The following is a 23,062-nucleotide window of genomic DNA, read 5'->3' as shown; positions in this document are numbered from 1 at the left end:
TTGCCTTTTTGTGTCAAACTGGAGGATAAGCAACTTTGTGGCTTCCCTTCATGTTGCTTTACAAACCCGTTTTTTTCTTAGGATGTAATTGTTTGGAGTTAACCCTATTTCCCCTACCCAAAAAAAGAAGAAAATAAAAATAAAAAGGATAATGAGCCAGCCCTGAACTTTTGTCTATAGATTTAAAGGCTTCTGGAAGTCTAGGACAATTGATTTTTGGTGATTTTCACATAATGCAAAACTGTTGAATATTTCACCATAAATGTGAGTTCAACGAAGGATTATGAAGTAATTTTGGAACACTAAATTCGTCGTTTGATAACTATTGATGTTTTCACGGTAAGGTACTACCAGAACTCTAGTTTGTGTGCTGTCATTACTCTTTTTAACTTTACCAGACGCCTCGGTGCAGCTCGTTGCAACCAGTGATAAAATTCTAAGAACTTCGTCACTCAGAACAGCCACACTAGTCACTACTAATAAACTGCAAACGCACCTTTTTGATGGGAAGAGATGCGTACTTTTTAAGATGGGAAAAAACTCCCCTCCAAGATAGGGTTAGTTATACTTAGATTCCAAAAGTTTTAAGAGTTTCAATTAGCCATTAAAATTTTATTTTTATTGCAATATGACCCAGCCATCTATCTGGATCCTAACACTATTAACAGAGTGAGAAACAAGACAAAATACCCTTGATTTAGATAAGCCAAACCGAAGCTTTCATGCAATCTTAAAGCACTTCATCCTTTATGATCTATGCACCTGCATCAATTATAAAGCACTTCCTCTGCCATTTATCCACCTACATAAATCTCAAAGTGCATCATTCTCTATCATCTATTCATTTGCATAGATCTCAAAATATTCCATCCTCCATCATCTATCTGTCCGTATAGATCTCAAAGCGCTCCATCTTACACCATCCATCCATCCGCCCTACACGGATCTCGAAACATTTTGTTTCTGTCGTCCATCTACTTGCATAGATCTCAAAGCACTCCATCCTCTATTATCCATTCGCTTGCATAAATCTAAAAGCATTCCTCCTCCATCACTCGTCAGCCTGCATATAACTTAAAATGTTCTGTCCTCTATTATCCATCTTTTGCACAAATCTCAAAGTGCTTCATTCTCTGTCATTCATCCATCTGCATATATCTCAAAGCATTTCATTCTCTATCATTCATCTATTTGCACATATCTCAAAGCAATTCATCTTTTGTCATTCATCTGCTAGTATAGATCTCAAAGCACTCGGTCATTTGTTAGTTATCCGCTTGCACGAATCTCAACATGCTCCATCAATTAATGCCAAAATAACAGTCCTTGCTTGCTAAGTTAATGGAAAGTTCAATTCTGAAATTTTACAAAAGTTTAGTCATCAGATAATCCTTATATGATAATATTTTATAATAAAAATAGACGGCTAGGCCACATTGCAATGAATTTGAGATTTTGGTGGCTAATTGATACTTTTAAAATTTTTTGGGTCAAATTGTAAATTGCCCAAACTTTTGAGAGGTATCTCTATAATTTTTTTTTCAAAAAAAACATGCTTCCTTCGTTTGCTTTTGCCATTGCACAATCAACAAAACTATCTTTTGATGAGGTTTGGATCTGAAAATCGTATTCAATAATCTAACAGCCTTGGAATTAGGTGATGAACATTAGTCTTATTTCCTAAAATGTGCGGTTTAATTTGATCCAGATTCACACTATATTAAAAACCCCACATATTATTTTGGTGTTCCATGCCTATTGTGTTCTGTTCACGTACCTAATGAAAGTAAATTATCTAATACTAATCATGGTTCGCAAACTGAACAATGAAAGATTTGCTTTGATTCCTGTTCATGATGCAAAGCCATTTTAGTGATGGCTGCCCGGTAAAATCCACATAATCCATCCACAAAACTCTTAAGTTGTTTTTTTAATTAAATCTCTATGGCATCCAAAAATGGACAGAAATGATTGCCAAGCAGCCATAAAAATAGGCTGCAGATGAATCAAGCTATTCAACAAGATTCAAATAGATAAAAGAAAAGGCTAAACTCGGAAACATTTTTCCACAATTTAGAAGAAGTATGAGTCAATTCATGAAAAAACCCGTTCAAACCCGGTTCGAACGATAGATGATAAATGAATCAAGCTTGAACATACTCTATCAGCCCGACTTAGGCTCGATTGTCATTTTGTTACGGCAAGTTGAGCTCGAGCTGCTCGGTTTGGCTCGGCAATTTTGCCCTCAAATATGGAAGTGATTAATATAATAGCATCTATGGCACTGTGCTGAAAACCTAAGCCCAACCCTCAACCTAAGCATCTTACAATGTACTTGGATTTGGACTGTAAGCTCCCAACTCACATGCCAGCCAGAAAGGTGAGGGGAAAAGTGAACACCTTTCTTCCTTTCTTGCCTTCTTTTGAATCCAAAAAATATCCTTTGTAAATTGCAAAGGTTTCATAACTCTCTGACATCACCAAGGCCAAAGCAGAGAACACTGCATGAGAGAAGCCACTCTCCAGCTAGCAAGCGGACAAAACTAGGAGCGTCCTCTCTCTCTCTCTCTCTCTCTCTCTCTCTCTCTCTATATATATATATATATATATATATATATTCTTACTTTGAGAAAGAAAGGGAGGAGAAACGAAGTTGCCGAGGAGAGTAGAAATAATAAAAGTCGGGGGAGAAGGGATGGGCTCTTCTCCTCACCTGGGGCTTCTCCTGCGGCCTCCAAACCCGGCGCTTTCTCTCTCCCTCGGCCATTGCTTTGCCCTGCAAAACCCTAGCTTTCCTTGCTCCTCCCTCGAGCCTTCTTCCTTCCGTAGGGGATGGCGTGGAGCCAAGAGACCCATCAATTCGAGGCCCACTGTAACACTCTCTTCTTTCTCTATGTTTCTTTTTTCTAAAGGAGGAATGTTTAACCCTGTTTCTGTTGAAAGTTATTGCCCTCTCTCCAGATAGTTTTTTTTAAACCCCTATCTTTCCATGTGGTTGTTGTAGGAAGTGTGCTTCGCGTTTATGGTTGTTTCTATTAGACAAGTTTTGATTTTTTTGAATTCTTTTTTTAGTGTTTTAGAATTCTGGAATCTTTTCTCTTTCCGAGCCATCTCGTGAATTTTAGCGCAATATTTGGGAGTTCATATTGGTAGGCCCTTTGGGGGATTAGATTTATGTTCGTAAGAAAAAAATGTGTCGTGTCTTGGAGATCGTACGGCAATTCCTGTGCAGAATTGGTGAGAAAGAGTGGAGATAGAAGGTATCAGCTAAAATTCTCTTGAGGGGAGTGGGGATATAATGTTATAGTGGGGCTTATCTATGCATGCAGATGCCTGAAGTATTTTGACAATTAAAGATAAATTTCTAATATCAAATGTTTGCACTCAGATATTTGTTTTAGGTTCAGCATTTTCAAATAGCCAATTCGTTTGCGTGTCTTTTAAGTCTAGGGTTTTGCATTCTTCTTTCTATTCTGAGGTATCTCGTGAGTCTTAATGTAATATTTGGCGGTTCGATTCGTTGCATATGGTATGGACTTAGCCTCATGTTGGTAATAAAAAGTTTGCATCTTGGGAATCATTAATAGGTCATACGAAGTAGAAATAGAAGATATCGGGTAAAATTTTTTTTGAGGAGACTAGAAATGCAGTGTTCTAACAGGCCTTATTTGTGCATACAAATGCTGAAAAGGTCTTGGTACTTCAAGATAAATTTCCGATACAACACGCCATTTTTAAATATTGGAAAAATGAATGCATATTTAGTATCTTTTATTGGGTGTTGTAGCATCAACTGATCCAATTTTGATGTTGTTTATCTTGGGTGGTATGCTTAGAATCATTAGAAAGGTAAATTCACTAAAGGTGATATGCTAATCTCAACATGAAATTTGTAGTTCCATAAAGCTTTCTTTTCGATCATGCTAGTGTTGGGCAAGTTCGATGCAAATGGCCTTTTCAAGCGGGTGTGTTTGATGGAAACCTGTGATTCCATCAATTATCATTTATTGTTTCAAGTATGATGCACGTGTATTCAAAAAAGCATTTGAGCTATAATTATGAAGTGATAAATATACTTACTCTTTTTGTTGATATACTTCTCTAGTCTTCCTTTCGTAATTACTGACTGGAGATGAAGTCATGCTTGCTTCTCTCTTTCTTGGCATTATATTTAAAGTATCACCCCTTGAGTCCCTTCAAAAGTACTGCTGGGTTGATTCTCTGAGAGGGGGGAACTGAAAAAAAAAGAAGAAAGAATACATGCCACATTGTTTGTCCTGACACAAAGGCTCTCCCATTATGCATAGTAAAATATGATTGGTTTTATTAGTTTGCCTTGTCAAAATTAGAAATACAACGTGTGGAATTTCAAATGTGGCACTCTTTTTGTATGTATAACATGTTGTAGTTTGATTTCTTGCTTATTCTTCCATGACAATGAACTTTGACATTAATCTTTACTTTTTCCACTTGTAGAGACTGAATATGTACCACCCATGCATCGGGAAAGTATTGCTTTGTGAATTTTGTTTTGTGATTTAAATTTGTAGGCATTGCATGTTTATGCCTGTCATTAACACTTGTAACCAGTCGATGGACATCTCAGACCTTAGCTCTAATTTTCAAGCTTTACAGTTGTGTCATCATAGAATTACATATGAACTAAAAAAAGTATTGAAGAAAAAACAAGTTAAGTAATGACATCCTTGTAAAAAGGTAATAATTAAGTATTTTAAGTATTTTCTACAAAAACCATTTGTAGCTTTTAGTCGACTACTCGACTTTGTATAGGTCGGAAAAGGTTTCTATGTTTTGACTGTTAGTTATGCCTTACACATGATACGAAACACTGTTTGATTCAAGTCTTCATTTTTAGCCTTTTTGTCTAATGTGAATACTGCAGTGTCTCCTTTATTGAGGTTCCACACAAGTTACTTTTCTGGAGAATATGTCAAGGGGCCACAGATCAAGCCTTCTCTCTTTTTCACGCCAAAAATGTCTGTTGACTTTCAACGTGCAGAATTTAGGTGGAACAAATTACTGAGTTCTCTATGATTTTTGTTACATTTGATATCTTTTTTTTCTAGAAGCGTATATTCTTCTCTTGTGTACTTTGTTAATGTTATAGTCTTGTGGTATATTTGGTTTTCACTGATGATTTACTACCAGGGACTGTTTTTTTTTTTCAATGTAATGCTATAGTGGCTTTGTGGATATATGAGAAGAAGTAGGGTTGGAAGTAATTGGGAGAATCAACATAGGAATGAGGCAGTATTGCTTGGGTCTGATGGGGAGAATGGGGTCCAAGTTCCTACACAAGCACGGTCTGTTGTTGAAGGCTCGAACACAGTTGTTGTATCAGAGTACAAGCCGATTCCTGATATCGATTATCTGCAGGTATTTGTTTTCATCACTAAGGCTTAACATCATGGTATATGCAGCTTATGGAGAATTTTCATCGGATGTCTTGTCATCCACATTGGACTTGGCATTGCAATTGATTATTAATCATTAGATGGGATATTTTAACTTGTATTCGAAGAAAGGCTGCAGTGAATTGCCTTGGCAAAGTCGAAAACCAATTAATGAACTTCAAGTATCTTTAAAGCCAAGATATTAATATTTAATCTATTCAATTGATAGACTATGATATTTCTAAAACACCAGCCTCTTGAAATTCTGTGCAGGCCTCTCAATGGAAAATAACAAAAGCATTAATGAAAAAAAAGTTATATGATTCTCTGGAGTTGACTTCTTTAAACTCTTTGAAGTTTATTGCTCATAATATCTCAAGCTGTGGATGTATCTCAGAGATTAAGGTGACATAATCACCTCGTACTTCTTAAATGAGAAGCTGATTTTTTTTTGCCCTAACGTATTCAGTATTAAATACAAATGATGTTTCTTACTCATAGCTTAGATTGTAAGCAAGCATATTCTAAACATTATATCATGGATTTAAACTTTGATTACTCATCACAGAAAGGAAGATGGTTAATATTGTAAGTAAAACAAAAGTATATGCATCCATCTCGAGTATTCTTTGTATCATGCTTGTTAACTTATAATTTCAGCAGTTTGTTAATATTTAAGAATGATATCCGTAGCCTGGAGATTTGATATTACAACTTAGGTTCTTTCAATCTTTACTCATCTCATTCTTATGAACTTGCAGATCAGTTGTCTGCCTTCCTGTACACATTATCAAAACAGTAAAAATAGTAGTTCAACTTTTTAGCTTATGCCTCTATGCACATACATTAATTATCCCTACACATAGATAGCAATGTACAATACACACAGACAGGGTTCGGATTGTTTTGTTTCAGTCCATTTTGATTTCTAACAAATATTCTTGCAGGAATTATTAGCTATTCAACAGCAAGGACCTAGAGTGATTGGTTTCTTTGGGACACGTAATATGGGATTTATGCATCAGCAACTTATCGAGATTCTAAGTTACGCTATGGTGATAACGGTAGGATTTTTTTTCTTTGCTGCTATTCTAGCTACCTATCATTCTTTCGGTCCTTTTTTCACTTAATCATAATTCTGAATATTTAGAACGTGTTCATGTCACTGCAGAAAAATCAAATTTTTACTTCAGGAGCATCTGGGACTAATGCAGCTGTTATCAGAGGTGCTCTAAGAGCGGAGAAGCCAGAGTTGCTTACTGTAATCTTGCCCCAAAGCCTAAAAATGCAACCATCAGAGAGCCAGGAATTATTGTCTAAAGTAAGACTAAAGTTTTTTTTACCTGTTCCAATTTTGAATGACATATATGTAAAAGGGAGCTGCATATGTCTTGTTCCTTTGGCTCAAGATCTGCTGGGGAGCATGCACTTTGAAAAGTCTGGTTATGTATAAGTCATATCATTTGGTTTCTGTTTCTTGCTGTTTCTGTGACAGTCTTAAAATGTGATGATGAATACAGGCATGTTTTGATTATATGCATAGCAAAGGCACTTGGTCTCATTTTAAGAAACTATTCTGATTATATTTTGTCACTTGTTGCCTTTGACAGTTATATTATTGGTAATTACATTTTCTTTTAAAGCTATTTAACAGCTCTTATTTTGGTTTCTTAGGTATCCTTAAGGGTAATCTCTTGCATTTGTGTGCATAACTATATAAGCTAAATATATATGTTGTTCATTCTTGCTGTGCCTAAGCTTCCTTCAGTGTACTAATTTCTACCTTAATATCCTCCTTGTTTATCTAAGGCTTCATTTTGGCTGGAAATTAAGAGACTGAGTAGTTTCAGTATCGTTCTCTTGTGGAGCTGGTGGTAGAGCTATAAGATGAAAGAGCAAGGTAGTCTGTGTAGAGCCCTGATTGCTTGTTATGCTTCATAGTCATAGGCTATTAAAGTTCATTGCTGTCTCTTGGAGTGTTTAATTATTGGATGTAAAGTTATACTAATTATGTAAGAAGATCTGGAATTATATTGGTCCAACAACATCCACTGTGAAATTGTGCTTCGTCATCAGTAGTAATCACCATTTGTGAAGCCAAAAAAAAAAAAAAATTATTCATTCTGCCTTTTCCATTGTGAAACTATGAACAAATTTTTCTATAGTGCCCTTGTACATGCCTTAGAACAAATGAATTGACTTGTTTGTGAATTGATGGTCTGTCCCGAAGACAACTTTTGTTGCTGATAGGTTGTTTCTTCATGCCTTGTTGCATCGTGGCTTGATAATTTCTTTAGGCTATTTAGAAGGATTTAAATGTGCAAGGTTTCTTTTTTGAAGCTCCTTTTGCTAATATATGATAAGTTTAATTGGAGCGGACATTCCCTTTTTGATAGCCATTGGAATAGTGCCGTACGTTCACCTTTCACTGGTGTTATATGCTTGATTTCTTTGTTAATCTCCATATATAATATTATAGCATTATTTGGTTTTGTTATAGTCTTATTTGCTAGTATTTGTTTTCCTTGCGGAGGATTAGGTATAAGCCGCATTTGTTTTTGGCGATAAGAAGTGGCCAACAGGTACTCATTAATAGAATTTTAAAAGATTACTGAAGTCCTCCTGAACTCACTTCGAAGAGTTAGGGGAAGGCACTGATGATCTATATAATAGGTATTCCTTAGAGTAACTCAAGCTGCTTTGGTCAGCCAATCTGCTGCTCTTTTCATTGTGTTGGGAATCCTTATGAATGTTACATGTACTAAACTTGAGTTAGCGTTGCTGGGTATTGTTCAAGATGTGGTGGAAGGTGGATATTCCCAGGTGGAGTTTACCCATGGTTGAAGATTTCATGGAGAAATCAACAATATGTTAGCACCATTATGGAGGTAATACAGTGTTCTATTGCCTACCTTTGAGCAAAGATCTTACCTCAGCCTCCAGCAGGTCCTTAGCTTTTTAGTGCTCAGCATAAGCAATATGAAAGTTGTACTGGTCATCTCAAATAACACCACCCAACCTGGCTGTGTGTTCATCATGTTGCCCAGAGCCATCACTAATTAGATATGCACACAATTGGTTCTTAAAGGGGGATGAATGTGTGCCTTGAATGTTGAGGTTATAATTGGGCAGGTCTGAAGCTTGAGCTAGATGAAGTTTTTGAAGAGAATGGATACGGCATGAGTTCAAATTCTGAAAGAGGTCCTGAAAAATTTACGTTGTCATATGGTGATCCAATATACAGCAATTGAATAATTATGTGAGAAAGTGTAACTACCTTCCTTGTAATTCTCAAATTCTGAACCTTCCAGAGTTAGAGATAATACATGTACAGTGATATAAAAGGGAAATGTGAATCTTGGAATTTTTCTTGGAGGATTCTATCTATTAACTTTTTTATTGAAAATGGCCTTCGCTTATACAATCCCCATACTTAATAGAATAAGGAAAAATGTCACCAATCTCTCCCTTCTCTTTCCCCTCCCCTCCCCACAAAGCTGCTCAGGTTGTGTGCAGATCTTCTCCCTTTTCTTCTCTCTCTTTCCGATCCACTCACTCAAGATGATCTTTTGATATTATCTCAATGTCTTGCCATGTTTAGCCTTCCATGCCTTTTTTATTTTTAATGCCTTATTAGATTTCAAAGAGAAATCAATACTTACCATAAAAATCATGAATGTGGATGCTTTTTAGTTTATGCCATTTCTCCAATTTGTTACTTTTCATTTTCTTTCTTTTATAATCAATTTTATGGATTCAATATTTTTCATTTCCTTTTTTTTAAACGTCTTATTTATTATATGATCTTAATTAGTATTCTTATTTTTTAATTATTTTCACTAATGTGTGTGCGCGCCTTTTTGTAGTAGTTTTCAAGGACAACCATTAGACTTGGTCGTCACAATTAGTTGGTATAATTTGTCATTTCTTATAAAATGTATTTATATGTAACTGTACATTTTCTTTTGTATATGTAGTAAAGCTGGCTCCACTCATGTACCTCAATGAAACAATGTATGGTGCAACTTTGGCCTTTATTGTTCTTGATCTTTCATCAATTTGCAGCTATTGCTCCCAATACCCTTGCCTGGCTAAAAAAAGAATTAAGCAACTCATTTATTTCTATCCATGTCCCCATTTTGGCTGCAGCTTTTAATCTCTATTGGTTTAAAAGTAATTCTCCTAATTCCATTTTTGCCCTATTGTGCCTGAACAATTAATGCTAGCCTCTCTCTGTCTCCCCACAAAGATTTTGGGACCTCGCTCTGAAAATCATTTATAGAGAAGCTTTGGGCAAAGGTGTTGTTCTGGTTGTTGTCCTGCTAACTTTGCCTAGGGAACCCCCCTTTTATTTGTTTTTGGCCGAATATCTGCCCTTTCTGGTTGTTGCGCCCCCTCTTTGCTCTTTCCATGACAATGACCTCATCTTGGATATATTTTGGTAGTCATAGTGTTGATCCTTTCCCCATCCAAAATGATTGTTTTCCTTGCAGCTTCAAAGCAGAAGCCTGTGCAGTTCTTCATATACATGCTCAAGGGGCTACATGGGGCATTTCTACATTATCTTACTCCAATAATTTGTGGAGGGAAGCAGTCAGCTTGTAGAGGCATGAGTTGGTATAAGTGATGCGGAACAAAATGCTGAAATGCTATTCAAAAAATTTTATTCCTTTTTTTAAATTCGAGACAATGTGAATCGGTGACGATTAAGAAATCCTCACTAAATTAAGGCACCTCGATCTATTTTTAATATGAACCGGGTTAAGCATAAACTTGGGTTTTCTCATCTAATTTCCAATAACGATCTACTCATGAATATAATTGTGGAAAGGTCTCACCGATAAGAAGATTGGATTCCTGGAAGAGGGAGGACGGATCCACGGGTCCTGGCTGTGGTCGGGTCGCCCTTCGTCTTCGCACACGACGAACTCCGAGTAGACCTGAAACAAAACTATGGGGGATTAATTTCTGTGGACTAAATATGGATACGGATAAACTCTAACTAAGATAAATAACCTAGACGACGGATCGTCGGATCGGGGAAGGAATCCGGACGGGAGAACAGAAGCCGGAGAATGTGCGCCGCCTGCGCTAGAAAGAGGAAACCGGAAGAAGGGGAGAGGCCGCTTGATGCGCTGCTTGCGCTAGAAGAACTTGCGGAAGACAGGGAGAAGCCGCTTTCACTCAAGAGGAAGGGAGAACTCAAGGGGAGGGAAGCAAGAGAGAGAGCCTCAGCTCTTTCTTTTCAAAATACTCAAAACACTTTCATATTCATTTGCTTAATTCATTCATACCTGCCCTTTAAACATAACAAGAGGCCTATTTATAGGCAGGGGAAACCCAAGTTACAAGACAAAATAAAACTGGTGACCGTTGGATTAAATGGATAGGGGCCATGGGATCCCTGTTGAAGACGTCTTGAATCGCGATGCTTTGGACGGTGGAAGGCATTGATGGCTGACCGGGTGATGGGAGAATAATCCTGAAAAATCGCTGAATGCAGGCTTCCTTCTTCTCTTCTCCGCGGGAAAGAAAATGCAACGATTGATGGCCTGGTTCCAAGAAAATCGCAGCAAGGAAGGAACCGATTGATCTTCCCTTGGTCGGCTGGAACAGCGGTTGCTTCCGTGGAACATCTTGGGATGAGGCGATCTCGAAGAAGCCTTGGAAAGGAGGAAACACCGGCTGGTTGGGAACCGGATGGATGCAACGCGATGCTGGAAGGCAGTGGCAATATTCCTTCGGTTTGGCTGGGCGTTCTTCTTGGGATGAAGCCGTTTTGGAAAGAGGAACGGGCGATATGGATCTGCTGAAAAGGCTTGGGATGGCATCGGTTTGTTCTAGGAACCCATCGCAGGAATTAAAGGCATTGAATCGGCAACTTCCTTCTTGCTGTTGCCGATCGGTTGGGCGATGGAATCAGGTGCAGGAAATGATTAAATGACAAGGACTCAATACTACTTAGACTGGACCGACATTGACTTGACTCAACATTACTTGAACTGGACTTGAATTGGATTGGACCTGATACGAACTTGTCTTAACACAAAAATTAACTGGACTCAAAAATTAAAATTTCTGGATGCAAATAAAAAAAACTGGCATAACAGATAAACCAAAAATAAATGGCAGATAGGCTGGTGTCCCCACCAATTCTCCCAGGCTGAAAAAAATTCGACTCCGTCGAATGGAATATGGTTTGGACCTGGTAGAATGTCAGGGAAAAACTGATGCAGCTCTTCTCGGGTTAGCCATGTGTCAAGATTTTAGGTTGACCTTACCAACGAACCAAGCACCTCAGGTATCCATTCCTCCAAGTAGAAATATTCTGCTCGTCCAGGATTCTCAATTAAGGAATGCCGTACCGGCCCGTACCGGCCGGTACGGGCCGGTACGTACCGGTCCGGTCCCTGACCGGTACCAGACACAGATGAAAACCGGTATTTCCAGTTTTCTTCTGTGAACCGGCCGGTACGGAGACCGTACCGGCCGGTACCGCTTGGTACCGGCCTCGTACCGGTGCGAACCGGTCGGTTCGCACCGGTACGGTGTTTTTTTTTGGGGGGGGAACCACAGCGCCTCGCTGTGGTTTTTTTTTTTTTTTTGATGGGAAAGAAAGTGGTCCGGACCGGTACCGTACCGGTCCGGCCGGCCACCGGTACGCCGATCCGGACCGGTACGGCGGACCTTGTTCTCAATGCTATCGTGTTTCTTCAAAATTTCTGGCCGTGGACACTCAGGTGGGGTTCGCTCTTAAAAGATGGATCAGGCTCAATATCTCACTGGGTATCGTTATTGCCTTTATGCATAACCAGATTAGAAATATTAAAAGGTAGAGCTGATGCCATAATTCATATATTTGATCCACTATTCTTTAAAAAAAAAATTTTCAAAAAAACTTTTTTTTTTAAAAAAAAAAGGAACTCGACTGATATGCATGCAATGTAATTGCTGACTCTAATGACTCTAAATGCAAATTTACTCTACTGGACTCTTAGGTTGCTGACCATCGCTCTGTGGAAGGTATGCAGATGCAAATTTTCATTTTATCCCTAATAAATGCCACAAAGTTTTCTTAACATATTTGGCAAATCGAGTACGCTTCCATGGACAGTCAGGTATTGGTATTAGTGAGTACAGTCCAGGGTTGTATTTTTTCCCACTGAATCCTATAGGGTCTCTTCTATTAGCTTTCTTAGGATATAGAATGATGTTTTTGCTTTCGAAAGTGGTATCTTGATCAAGCAACCCATGCCTTCCTAGGGTTATACCGCCAACATTCCTAGGAGGGACGTCATACCTTATATCTTTCTCATATGATTGGAAGTGAACAGGTAAGGTATTAGAGATAGTGATAATCGGCCAATTTATATTTTCCTCTGGTTGGGCCGGGTTGCATTCCAAATTAATTACCTTTGGTTCTAGCTGAACTTCCTTAATTGGACTTGGTTCATGATAGGCTTCAGCTAGGTCTGGGTCTGCTATATAAATTTCCTCACCTTCTAAAATTTCTTCCGGGTATTCTTTTTCAGTTACTCCAAGGTTCAAAAGTTCGGAGGGGCATTGGCTCGCAAGGTGACCTTCTCTGGTGCAGTTGAGGCATCTGATTTTGGAGATACTTGCTTTAGGCTTCTTGACCAGGGTGCTATGGTTCTTAGATTTCTTCCGGGTTTGAGAACTAACTGGTGGAAGACAGTTGGGTGCGGCAACCATAGGACTGGGTCTGGGGTTACTTGCTATGGAGGGATTTTTCATATCCCCATGTTTTTCTAGGGAATTGAATCGAACACACAACTTGCCTAATTTGTGATTGATCTCCTCAAGAGCTGAAAGAACTGGGGATTTCATTTTTTTTTTTTCAGAACAGGACCTCGTAGTTAACCGAAAATTTGGAAATACTTCGAGATTGATTTCCAAATCTCCCTTTGTGGTTGAATACCCCCTTTTTGTCTAGTTTCAGAGTTGCCCAAATTTGAGATTTTTTGGCAATTTCTAGGGACGGGGAAATTTAGTTTGAACAGTGGTATGTATACTGGAATTCAGGAGCAGGGTGACGTGTAGGGTGATTCGGAGATTTTTCTCAGGGACCAAACAGTCTCCGATTTTAATGAAATTTAGACCCACACTTTCTAACTAAGTCGGTAAGCTATCCCTAGGTTTTCAGAATTTTTCAAGCCTTGTGGACGCAGGAATGGATGAAACACCGAAGGGGTGTTTACGTGGGCTGTTGCAGAACAGGGCTGGACGTGCAGACCTGTTTCAGGAATTCTTTCGGGGATCAAACGATCTCCGACGGTACTGAAATTTTTTATCGTATGTCCCACGGAGGTCTAGAAACGAGTCCTAATTTTTTTTAATTTTTTTTTTTTGACACTACTAGGTACGGGAATTAATGAAACTAGGAGGATGATGCAGAGCTAAATTTAGCAGGCTGAATGCTTGATGAATTGCCGAAATGTGAACTAAGATGCAGGCCTATTCTTAATGTAATGCGGAATGCAGACTGCTAAGGTATGACGATGCCCAAATAAACTATACTTAGAAAGGATGCGGAAAGATTAAAACTGGTGCCCTAGTAAACTTGCTCTGATACCAAGTTGATGCGGAACAAAATGCTGAAATGCTATTCAGAAAATTCTATTCCTTTTTTTAAATTCGAGAAAATGTGGATCGGTGACGATTAAGAAATCCTCACTAAATTAAGGCACCTCGATCTATTTTTAATATGAACCGGGTTAAGCATAAACTTGGGTTTTCTCAACTAATTTCCAATAACGATCTACTCATGAATATAATTGTGGAAAGGTCTCACCGATACGAAGATTGGATTCCTGGAAGAGGGAGGACGGATCCATGGGTCCTGGCTGTGGTCGGGTCGCCCTTCGTCTTGGCACACGACGAACTCCGGGTAGACCTGAAACAAAACTATGGGGGATTAATTTCTGTGGACTAAATATGGATACGGATAAACTCTAACTAAGATAAATAACCCAGACGACGGATCGTCGGATCGGGGAAGGAATCCGGAAGGGAGAACAGAAGCCGGAGAATGTGCGCCGCCTGCGCTAGAAAGAGGAAACCAGAAGAAGGGGAGAGGCCGGTTGATGCGCTGCTTGCGCTAGAAGAACTTGCGGAAGACAGGGAGAAGCCGCTTTCACTCAAGAGGAAGGAAGAACTCAAGGGGAGGGAAGCAAGAGAGAGAGCCTCAGCTCTTTCTTTTCAAAATACTCAAAACACTTTCATATTCATTTGCTTAATTCATTCATACCTGCCCTTTAAACATAACAAGAGGCCTATTTATAGGCAGGGGAAACCCAAGTGACAAGACAAAATAAAACTGGTGACCGTTGGATTAAATGGATAGGGGCCATGGGATCCCTGTTGAAGACGTCTTGAATCGCGATGCTTTGGACGGTGGAAGGCATTGATGGCTGACCGGGTGATGGGAGAATAATCCTGAAAAATCGCTAAATGCGGGCTTCCTTCTTCTCTTCTCCGCGGGAAAGAAAATGCAACGATTGATGGTCTGGTTCCAAGAAAATCGCAGCAAGGAAGGAACCGATTGATCTTCCCTTGGTCGGCTGGAACAGCGGTTGCTTCCGTGGAACATCTTGGGATGAGGCGATCTCGAAGAAGCCTTGGAAAGGAGGAAACACCGGCTGGTTGGGAACCGGATGGATGCAATGCGATGCTGGAAGGCAGTGGCAATATTCCTTCGGTTTGGCTGGGCGTTCTTCTTGGGATGAAGCCGTTTTGGGAAGAGGAACGGGCGATATGGATCTGCTGAAAACGCTTGGGATGGCATCGGTTTGTTCTAGGAACCCATCGCAGGAATTAAAGGCATTGAATCGGCAACTTCCTTCTTGCTGTTGCCGATCGGTTGGGCGATGGAATCAGGTGCAGGAAATGATTAAATGACAAGGACTCAATACTACTTAGACTGGACCGACATTGACTTGACTCAACATTACTTGAACTGGACTTGAATTGGATTGGACCTGATACGAACTTGTCTTAACACAGAAATTAACTGGACTCAAAAATTAAAATTTCTGGATGCAAATAAAAAAAACTGGCATAACAGATAAACCAAAAATAAATGGCAGATAGGCTGGTGTCCCCACCAATAAGAGCTTCAAGAAGAGGCACTGGAGTTTTTCTGAGGCTGTTCTACCATTCATTATCTTGTTGCAGTGAGTGTTTGGCTTGGATGTGGATGGTTCTCCAGCTGTCTGGCGCATGGAAATGCCATTGATTTATCTCCTTGTGCCCATTGCTTAGATGGAGAGTTTATCCAGTGGCTAGATTTGGAAAGAAGAAGGCCTTGAGATCAATGACACGTGGAAATGTTGACTTCCTCCCTGTGCTGTGTGGTTTAATGGATTGGTCCATCAGACCTGCTACTGATTGTGCGTTGGTTGTTGCCTGCAGTGGCTTGTTCTTGAGTAAAAGCCATCATTGCATCTCAAACCTATTCTCATTATAATAGTAAAGATTTAATAAATTATTGTGATATAAGACACGGCAAGGTTCTATTCAGTCCAAGGTAGTTGGCAAAGTGGTCCTAGGTTGACATGGTATGAGATGATTGTCGAGTCAACGTGGGATAAGTTGGTGGGATTCACTTCGTTGAACCATTCATGGACTGTTGCATCCAGTGCAATGGTTGATTGAGAACCAGTTTGGTAACATGTTTGGACTGCTAGCTTTTTCCTATACATAAACATTTTTTTTGCTTAAGTGTTAGTTTGAAAGCAATATAAGAAATGTTATAACTTTGGAGAAGACAAGCATTAGTTTGCTTCAAAGGGTGTGAACATTGCTACAAGCGCGAGCTCTAATACCAAAACTTTTCCTGCACCACTAGCATGCCACATGGCATGGGGGTTGGTGCAGCCACCCGTGAATGCAGTTATTAGGTACTCAACCTACAGTTTAGACAAACAGATGTTGTAGCATTATAACGTCCATGGTGGGGGAGGGAGTTTGTTACATTATATATGTTAATAGCGGGTATTTAAATAGCAAAAGCAGCAGGGAGCCCTGGTCCAGGAGCGACCAGCAACTAGCGGAAGCTTTGCAGGATGTGAGGGAGTAAGAACTAAGGACTCGTTTAGTTCGTGGGAAGAATTTTGTCTCACTAGAATGTTTTTTCTAAGAAGATGATTTCTAGGAATATGATGCATGAAAAAATGGTTTTGGCATGTTAAGTTGATTATGGAAAAGTGGCACATTCTAGAATGGCTTATGTCAGGGAAAGTTGTATAAAATACCTTTATATCCTTAATAAAGGGAAAGGTCTTTTCTATGAATTTTGATGGCTTAAGGGTACTTTTGGAGAAAAAAAGGAAACCCCAATTTTCAATTGCCAAAGAAGTGGCTTTTCTATTCTCCCATGGGTTTTTCTTTTTCATAAAACATGGAAATCTTATTTTCATGGGAAAGCTATTTTCTTATCTCTCTTTTTTGAAAATTCCAACCAAACAAGAGGTATTTCTTTGTTTTTCTATTGACTGCACTTTTTTCTTCTTCTTTTCTAGCGAACCTAACGAGTCCTAAGAAGGAACCATAAGATGAGAGAAAGTGAGATCCTATGACAGCAAACAATTTGATACTTCACCAAAAATATGAATCAACCAACACTTCTAATCAAGGTTCGTCGAATCGGTACGGAGACCTGTACCGGTTGGCGATCGGTACGGTTCAGTACCGGTTCGAACCGAATGGAACCGTCCGGTTTTGTCAATTTTCGGCCGGTTCCGACCACATCCAATCAGGGCTAGGGGCCGGAACTGTTTTTCATTGGAGAACCGATCCGGTCGGAGACCGGATCGGCTCGGTTTGGGTTGAACCGGCCGGTATAGCTCGGTTCAGCAATCATTGCTTCCAACTAATACTTCTGCCTAGATATAGTAGGTTGGCAACCATCTTGCATTGTGACCATTGGTCAATAAAAAGCATGGCAGCTGTTTAACACACCTTATGCTACGAGGAAACTTAGGGAGTATTATAACATTACCAAATTGAGAATGTTGCTTGTTTTTAGACATGTTATGTTTCATATTTTTCAATTTTAAGAATATTATAAAATTATTGCATACACCTCTATGGTTTGAGAGACAGAAAGCGAACATTAATCATTATAAATCCAATTTTTATAAAGATTGAGAATAGATAACATTGTGTTTTGCAAATGTGACCTTGAAGTGTTCTTCCATTTTCAGTTCAATTGCTTATTATTTATGATGGAGTGTGCAAGGTAATTGTGAATATCTGATATGCATAGACAACATTGAGAAGTTATTTACGTTATCTCTAAACTGTGAAAATGCAAGGTAATTGACATATTTGATACTCAAATCAATTTTTCCATCAATTATCCAAATTGGTTGTTTGCAATCTGGCTTTCACATCAACCGCGCCAAATCATCCATGGCATGATAATTAAGAGGTGAAGTATGCTATCTTTTAGTTGTTTGTAATCTCGCTTTCACATCAACTGCGCCAAATCATCCATGGCATGATAATAAAGAGGTGAAGTATGCTATCTTTTAGTTGCATTTCCTTTTCTAGTTTTCAATCAATTTTCTTAATAAAAAGGAATTTTTTCAATTTTTGGTCATGAAAATAATGTTGCCTGACTATGAACTGGATTTTAATAAATTTCTTAAACGATTAAGCTATTGAACTACTCATGTATAGCATGTTTCGGTTTCCTTTTTTTTTTGATGTAAAGGGAGGCAAAAAGGAGCCACCCAATTTCAGTTTCCTAGTAATGCATAATGATCAAGCAATGCGAGTTCTCCTGTTGGACATTATATACTAATTTAAAGAGTAGATTACAAAATCCCCTTAAGGTTTATCTTTATTATACTTACACTTAATTATTTGTAAACCAACAATTTTACCTAGTCAAATTAACGGTGTTAGTGAAAGCTTTACCTCATATAAAAAATCAAAATTGCCCTTGGATGGGAAGGAGGATGCACATGTTTTCTTATGTCCTTGGGTGGCCGTTATGTCACTTAAAGTTATTGTGGTCATTTACGAAATTTTTTCTGACATAGCATTTAGGTCTCGTTTAAGGTTAACAGTTTGATAAACGTTTTGTTAAGTTATGGGTTTAAGTGTTGGATAGAAATAAACCTTTGGGAGTAAGCATAGTTTTTTCAAACTATTAAATGTAAGAATAATTTACCCCTAATCTTAGGGGTTTTTTGTAATTTACTCTATTTTGAATTGATGAAAGTCGATAAAGTCCTATAAGCAATGAACCCCCTATAGTTAGAAAGCACCTGCCTAGGCTTAATGTATCCCGTGTTCAACTTGCTTAGGTCTAGCTGCCCAGGTTTATGCAGGCCAACCACCTAACTAGTGCCAAGCAAACTGCATGTACCTAGGTGTCTCAAGTGAGTTAAATTTGACAATTTTTCCTTTTCTCCTCAATTGGTTGGGTATTAGGCAGACAGGTTAGAGTACTAACCATTTAGGCCACGAGGTCATAGCTCCTTGTCTCTTACTGCTGCTCCGAATCCTTAGTTACAAGTTATAGGTCCCGTAAAATCTTTTGTTAATTGTAATTTCAGCTTAAAATTGGCTGCTTGTCATTTGGTAGAGTTGCCTGTTGCATTAAATTATATTGGACACTTGTTCTTCTGGATGATTAATAAATATTTTTCAATAAATTTAGGAAAAAAGTAATGTTAGTAGTTAATGTCTTGCTAATCTCATTTAGGTCCTTAGGATAATTTACATCTATGTACGGATTTAAGGATGTGCCTGACTTTTACCTAAGTGTTGACTTGCTGCATAATATAACTGCCTTTTAAAACAGCCGAAGCACTAGCAGACCACTGTAAAAGTCAGCACTTAGGTAAAAGTTGCATTTTTTGTCTATGCACGCATTTACCTATGTGCCTCACTTAGCTATATGGGCCCAAGCATCATGTCTATTTAAGCACAAAGCTTGGTGACTCATGCTGCTGTGCAACACCCTTTTTAAAGAACCATTTTTTTATATATTAATGACAGTTTAAGTATCTTCTTTCTTGATGGATGGAACCATTTATTCAAGTTTTGTACAACATCAAGATAGACTTGGAAGCAGAAAGAAACTGCACAACTGCCAACTCCAGGCTCAGGAATCTCCAGCAAAGCCTTTCTGCAATTAGGAAAAAGGAAAAGACTGTACTAGCAAGGAGCTTGTATTTCCCCTCCACATCCCAGTAGTTGTGCAATGATTTGTCTCTGAGCATTGAAAATCCTATCTATGATTCTATATGCACTATGTACCGACAGATTTCCATGGGTGGAATTGAATGTTTGGGTGGGGGAGTGGGGGTTCAAGTTCTTATTCTGAAAAGCAGGCGTTGGTGAAACAAATGATAAAGAGAAAACACCCAGTATCGATATCAATGTTGCAAAACCAGTGCATATATGACTGCCATAAATTGGTTGCTTCTCTTTGTATGGAGGGTGTGGGCAGGTGTCCTTTCAGTGAATTCTTTATTTGATTACTGCTGGTTCAGAAATTAAAAAGAAAAATATAATGATTCAACAACCTTCAAAAGTGCCCCTTTTCTTTTTTTATTTACTAATCTTTTGCAGATGAATACCCAACTGCATTCTTTTATTTTTTTTATTAACCAAGTGATAGACAGATAATAAGGAATTAAGGACCAAAAAATCTTTGCATGGAAGCATGTTCATGGAGGGGAAAAATGAGTGAAGTTGTCGAGATCAGACCCTGGAATATGTGGTATGATGATATGGTTACGAGGAACCGTCAAAATGTGGCTGTTGATATCATGGCCGGAGGCATAGGGCACCATCAATGCAGAATTTTCTGAAATTTGTTGTAACATGCTTGTTTAGCTAGCTACTGTATCACGAAATCAGTTTGAACATTTTGATATTTCCAAATTTCCTTTTTGTTATTGTTAGTTCTTGTCAAACAAGTAGCTGGAATAACCACTAATTGAAATCTGAAACTTCTTAAAATGTCATCCACCTTGGTTGCCCTTAATGCATCTAGCATCATGATTCTGGGATCATCAAGTTGAATAATTTCTTGTTTGTGTATACATTCAAAGACATAGTTTTTGCTACTTTTAGTGCGAAAGAAATTAGTCATTATTTCTGCTGGACAAGTAAATTCATGAAAGTGACTTTGATATACTAGTGAGTTTGTTTGGTCAGTCGCATCTTGAAAAGCTAGTCTTTTTTTGATTTTTTCTTTTAATGACTTTGTTTTCATTTTGCAGGTTAAAAATCTGATTGAAAAACCTGAGAATGATCATCTGCCATTGATTGAAGCTAGCAGGTATGGTACTGGCGCTGCATTTACCTTTTCTCATCCACGATCACTAATTTTGAAGAATGATTGACAATTGACAAAATTTTGCACCCAAGTTGAACTTTCTGCTCAGTTTTACAGGTTTAGAAGGGTTGGGATTTGGTACTGGTATTGGTGCTTACTAGTTTGTGACTTCATCAATTTGTTCTCTTACAATCTGAGTTGAGAAGAGAGCATCATGATCATTTTATAATGTTTCAACCCATTGTTGGATCCATAGGATCAGCTGATCATACCCATTTTCAACGCTGCTTAGGAAATTGGATGCCTGATTGCTGTTGTATCACGACTCTTTCTTCCACCATGAGCGAATTGTTGAAAGACTTAAATTGCATCAACTCCTTTATTGTTCTAGGATTATGACCATTAAGATTATAATATGAACAAAATGTATTCCAGTTCTTGCATGCATACTGCCGAAATCTGACTGTCTCCCTCTTTCAAGTACACAAAGAAAAGCACTGCATTTTACTCTAATTGTAGACAAAAATCATTTTTCCTGAATTGCTGATAATAATTTCAAGCTGTGAAGAATAATTGGATCAATTCTGTAAAGAATCAGGCTGCATTAAGTTTTATGTCATGGTGAAGCTGTCCTACATTATACATGGCTTGTGGTGGCTCAGCCCTCATTTACCACATTTACTTTTTTGGATTGTCATTATTTGTAGGAATAATAGGAAATGCAGGGAAAAGAAGACTTTATTTTCTTAGTTCATGATACCCTTCTAATATTCTTTTGCATTGTGAATGAATGATATATTTTCGAGTCTCTTTCTAGAAGGGAATAGATATTCTGCTAACACTTTGGTGCTGGAACAACAGGCTGTGCAACATGGACATTCTCTCAAAGGTACAGCAAGTCATCTGTTTTGCATTTCATGACAGCAGATTGCTCATGGAGACCTGCCAGGAGGCAAAGAATCTTCGAAAAATTGTTACTCTCTTTTACTTGGATTGATCATATACATTGATAAGAGATTCTAACATTTGCTTTTAGGCTGGCAGATGGGGATCCTTCCCTCAATTATTACTTTGTTTTCTTATCAATGTTTTTTGGGGAATTAGATGTATTTGTCCTGGGGATAGAAGGGAGGCATTTCATTATTTTCATTCTTGGATAAAAGGCAGCAGAAGATGCAATGAAGTTGTCATTGTTTATTGGTGCATGCAAGAAATTTATATTGCTGTCAATGGCTATAGTTTTTGTCAGAAATATTTTGTTTATTTCCGAGTCATAATTCCAAAGCAAGCTATAACAGGAACTTCTCTCTCCCCCTCTCTCATACAATGTTATCGGATCTTTAGGGCTTGGCAGAGTTTTAGTTGTATACAGTCAAAAACTTCATAAGGACAATTTCAGCTGTAAAATTTTTGCAGAAATGACCTACTCTATTTTTATGTTTTTTAAATCAATTCTGAACTTATTTGTTTTTTCTGCAAAACTGACCATTTTTTAAATTTTTGGACACTTTTATCCTTGCTTCAAAAATATACACTCTAGAGTCTAGACATTGCACACTTAACAAATGCGAATTCAGCATTAAAAATATTTATAACTGTATTAAGAAAATGTATGTGTGCACGCTTAACAAATGTGAATTCAGCATTAAAAATATTTATAACTGTATTAAGAAAATGTATGTTTGCTATCGAAATATGGGCATTTATTGTTTGTTTATAAAAAACAATGTGTATTCAACTCCATTTAGACATATGTTTTTGGCTGGAGTATTTGCGCGAGACATATTAACGTATCTTAAAATTTTAAAATTGGACTGTCCCTACCCCCCGCAATAAAAAAACAGGAAAGGAAAAAAAATCTGAATGCCAAGAAAGAAAAAATGGTCTCTTATGTGCAAAATTCCATTTTGTGTGGTATCAGCTCATATTAAACAGGTTGTTGTTAATGGTGGCTTCACTTTTCCTTTTTCACTTTTCCAATATTCTATCCCCGTTAATAAATAGAGGTAATAATATCTTCAGCTGGTGTTGGAACTTGGCCTTGAATTTTCAGAAATAAAAGAGCAACTCGAAAAATTATTGAATAGGTTTGTTGGGGAATATATCAGGTTGAATTTAATACTTGGATCAGATCAAAGAAAGATATAATTTGTATGTCACAATTATATTCATGTGAACAACCTTCCTATCTGGTGATCATGGTATAATGATGAAAAATCTAGGGCATGCGATGGCAAATGATAAAATAATGAGCAGATCTCTCAGATAATCGTTAATTGGTTGGACGAGGTACATAATTAAGATGTAGGCATATCTGGTTGGTAGAACT

The 23,062-nt window shown here is 38.1% G+C and overlaps 1 protein-coding gene across 4 annotated transcripts; it reads left to right on the top strand.

Moving 5' to 3' along the window:
- The first annotated feature begins 2,577 nt into the window (after window positions 1-2,577).
- Window positions 2,578-21,985, top strand: LOC103715249. Of its 4 annotated transcripts, none has more exons than XR_003387246.2 (7): window positions 2,578-2,872; window positions 5,203-5,397; window positions 6,362-6,478; window positions 6,586-6,735; window positions 7,224-7,314; window positions 20,678-20,736; window positions 21,595-21,971. XR_003387246.2 is itself a non-coding variant. In XM_008802830.3 (7 exons), the coding sequence occupies exons 1-6, from the start codon at window positions 2,696-2,698 to the stop codon at window positions 20,688-20,690; spliced, it is 768 nt and encodes a 255-aa protein (XP_008801052.1). In that variant the 5' UTR covers window positions 2,578-2,695; the 3' UTR covers window positions 20,691-20,736; window positions 21,595-21,971. The 4 variants fall into 4 exon arrangements, 3 of the variants coding, with proteins under 3 accessions (XP_008801052.1, XP_008801044.1, XP_008801059.1); XM_008802830.3 differs by lacking the exon at window positions 7,224-7,314 and adding an exon at window positions 17,750-17,865; XM_008802837.3 differs by lacking the exon at window positions 7,224-7,314 and adding an exon at window positions 4,904-5,027 and having other exon boundaries at window positions 2,642-2,872; window positions 21,595-21,985.
- Window positions 21,986-23,062: the final 1,077 nt, after the last annotated feature.

This window comes from Phoenix dactylifera, chromosome 14 (assembly GCF_009389715.1).
Source record: "Phoenix dactylifera cultivar Barhee BC4 chromosome 14, palm_55x_up_171113_PBpolish2nd_filt_p, whole genome shotgun sequence".
NCBI classification, from domain to species: domain Eukaryota; kingdom Viridiplantae; phylum Streptophyta; class Magnoliopsida; order Arecales; family Arecaceae; genus Phoenix; species Phoenix dactylifera.
This window is presented reverse-complemented; position numbering and strand designations above follow the sequence as displayed.

Coding starts and splice junctions, on each gene's coding strand:
- LOC103715249 (XM_008802822.3), top strand. CDS start 2,696: ATGGGCTCTTCTCCTCACCTGGGGCTTCTCCTGCGGCCTCCAAACCCG. Junction 2,873..5,202: donor CCATCAATTCGAGGCCCACT/GTAACACTCTCT, acceptor GTAATGCTATAG/TGGCTTTGTGGATATATGAG. Junction 6,479..6,585: donor GTTACGCTATGGTGATAACG/GTAGGATTTTTT, acceptor ATGTCACTGCAG/AAAAATCAAATTTTTACTTC.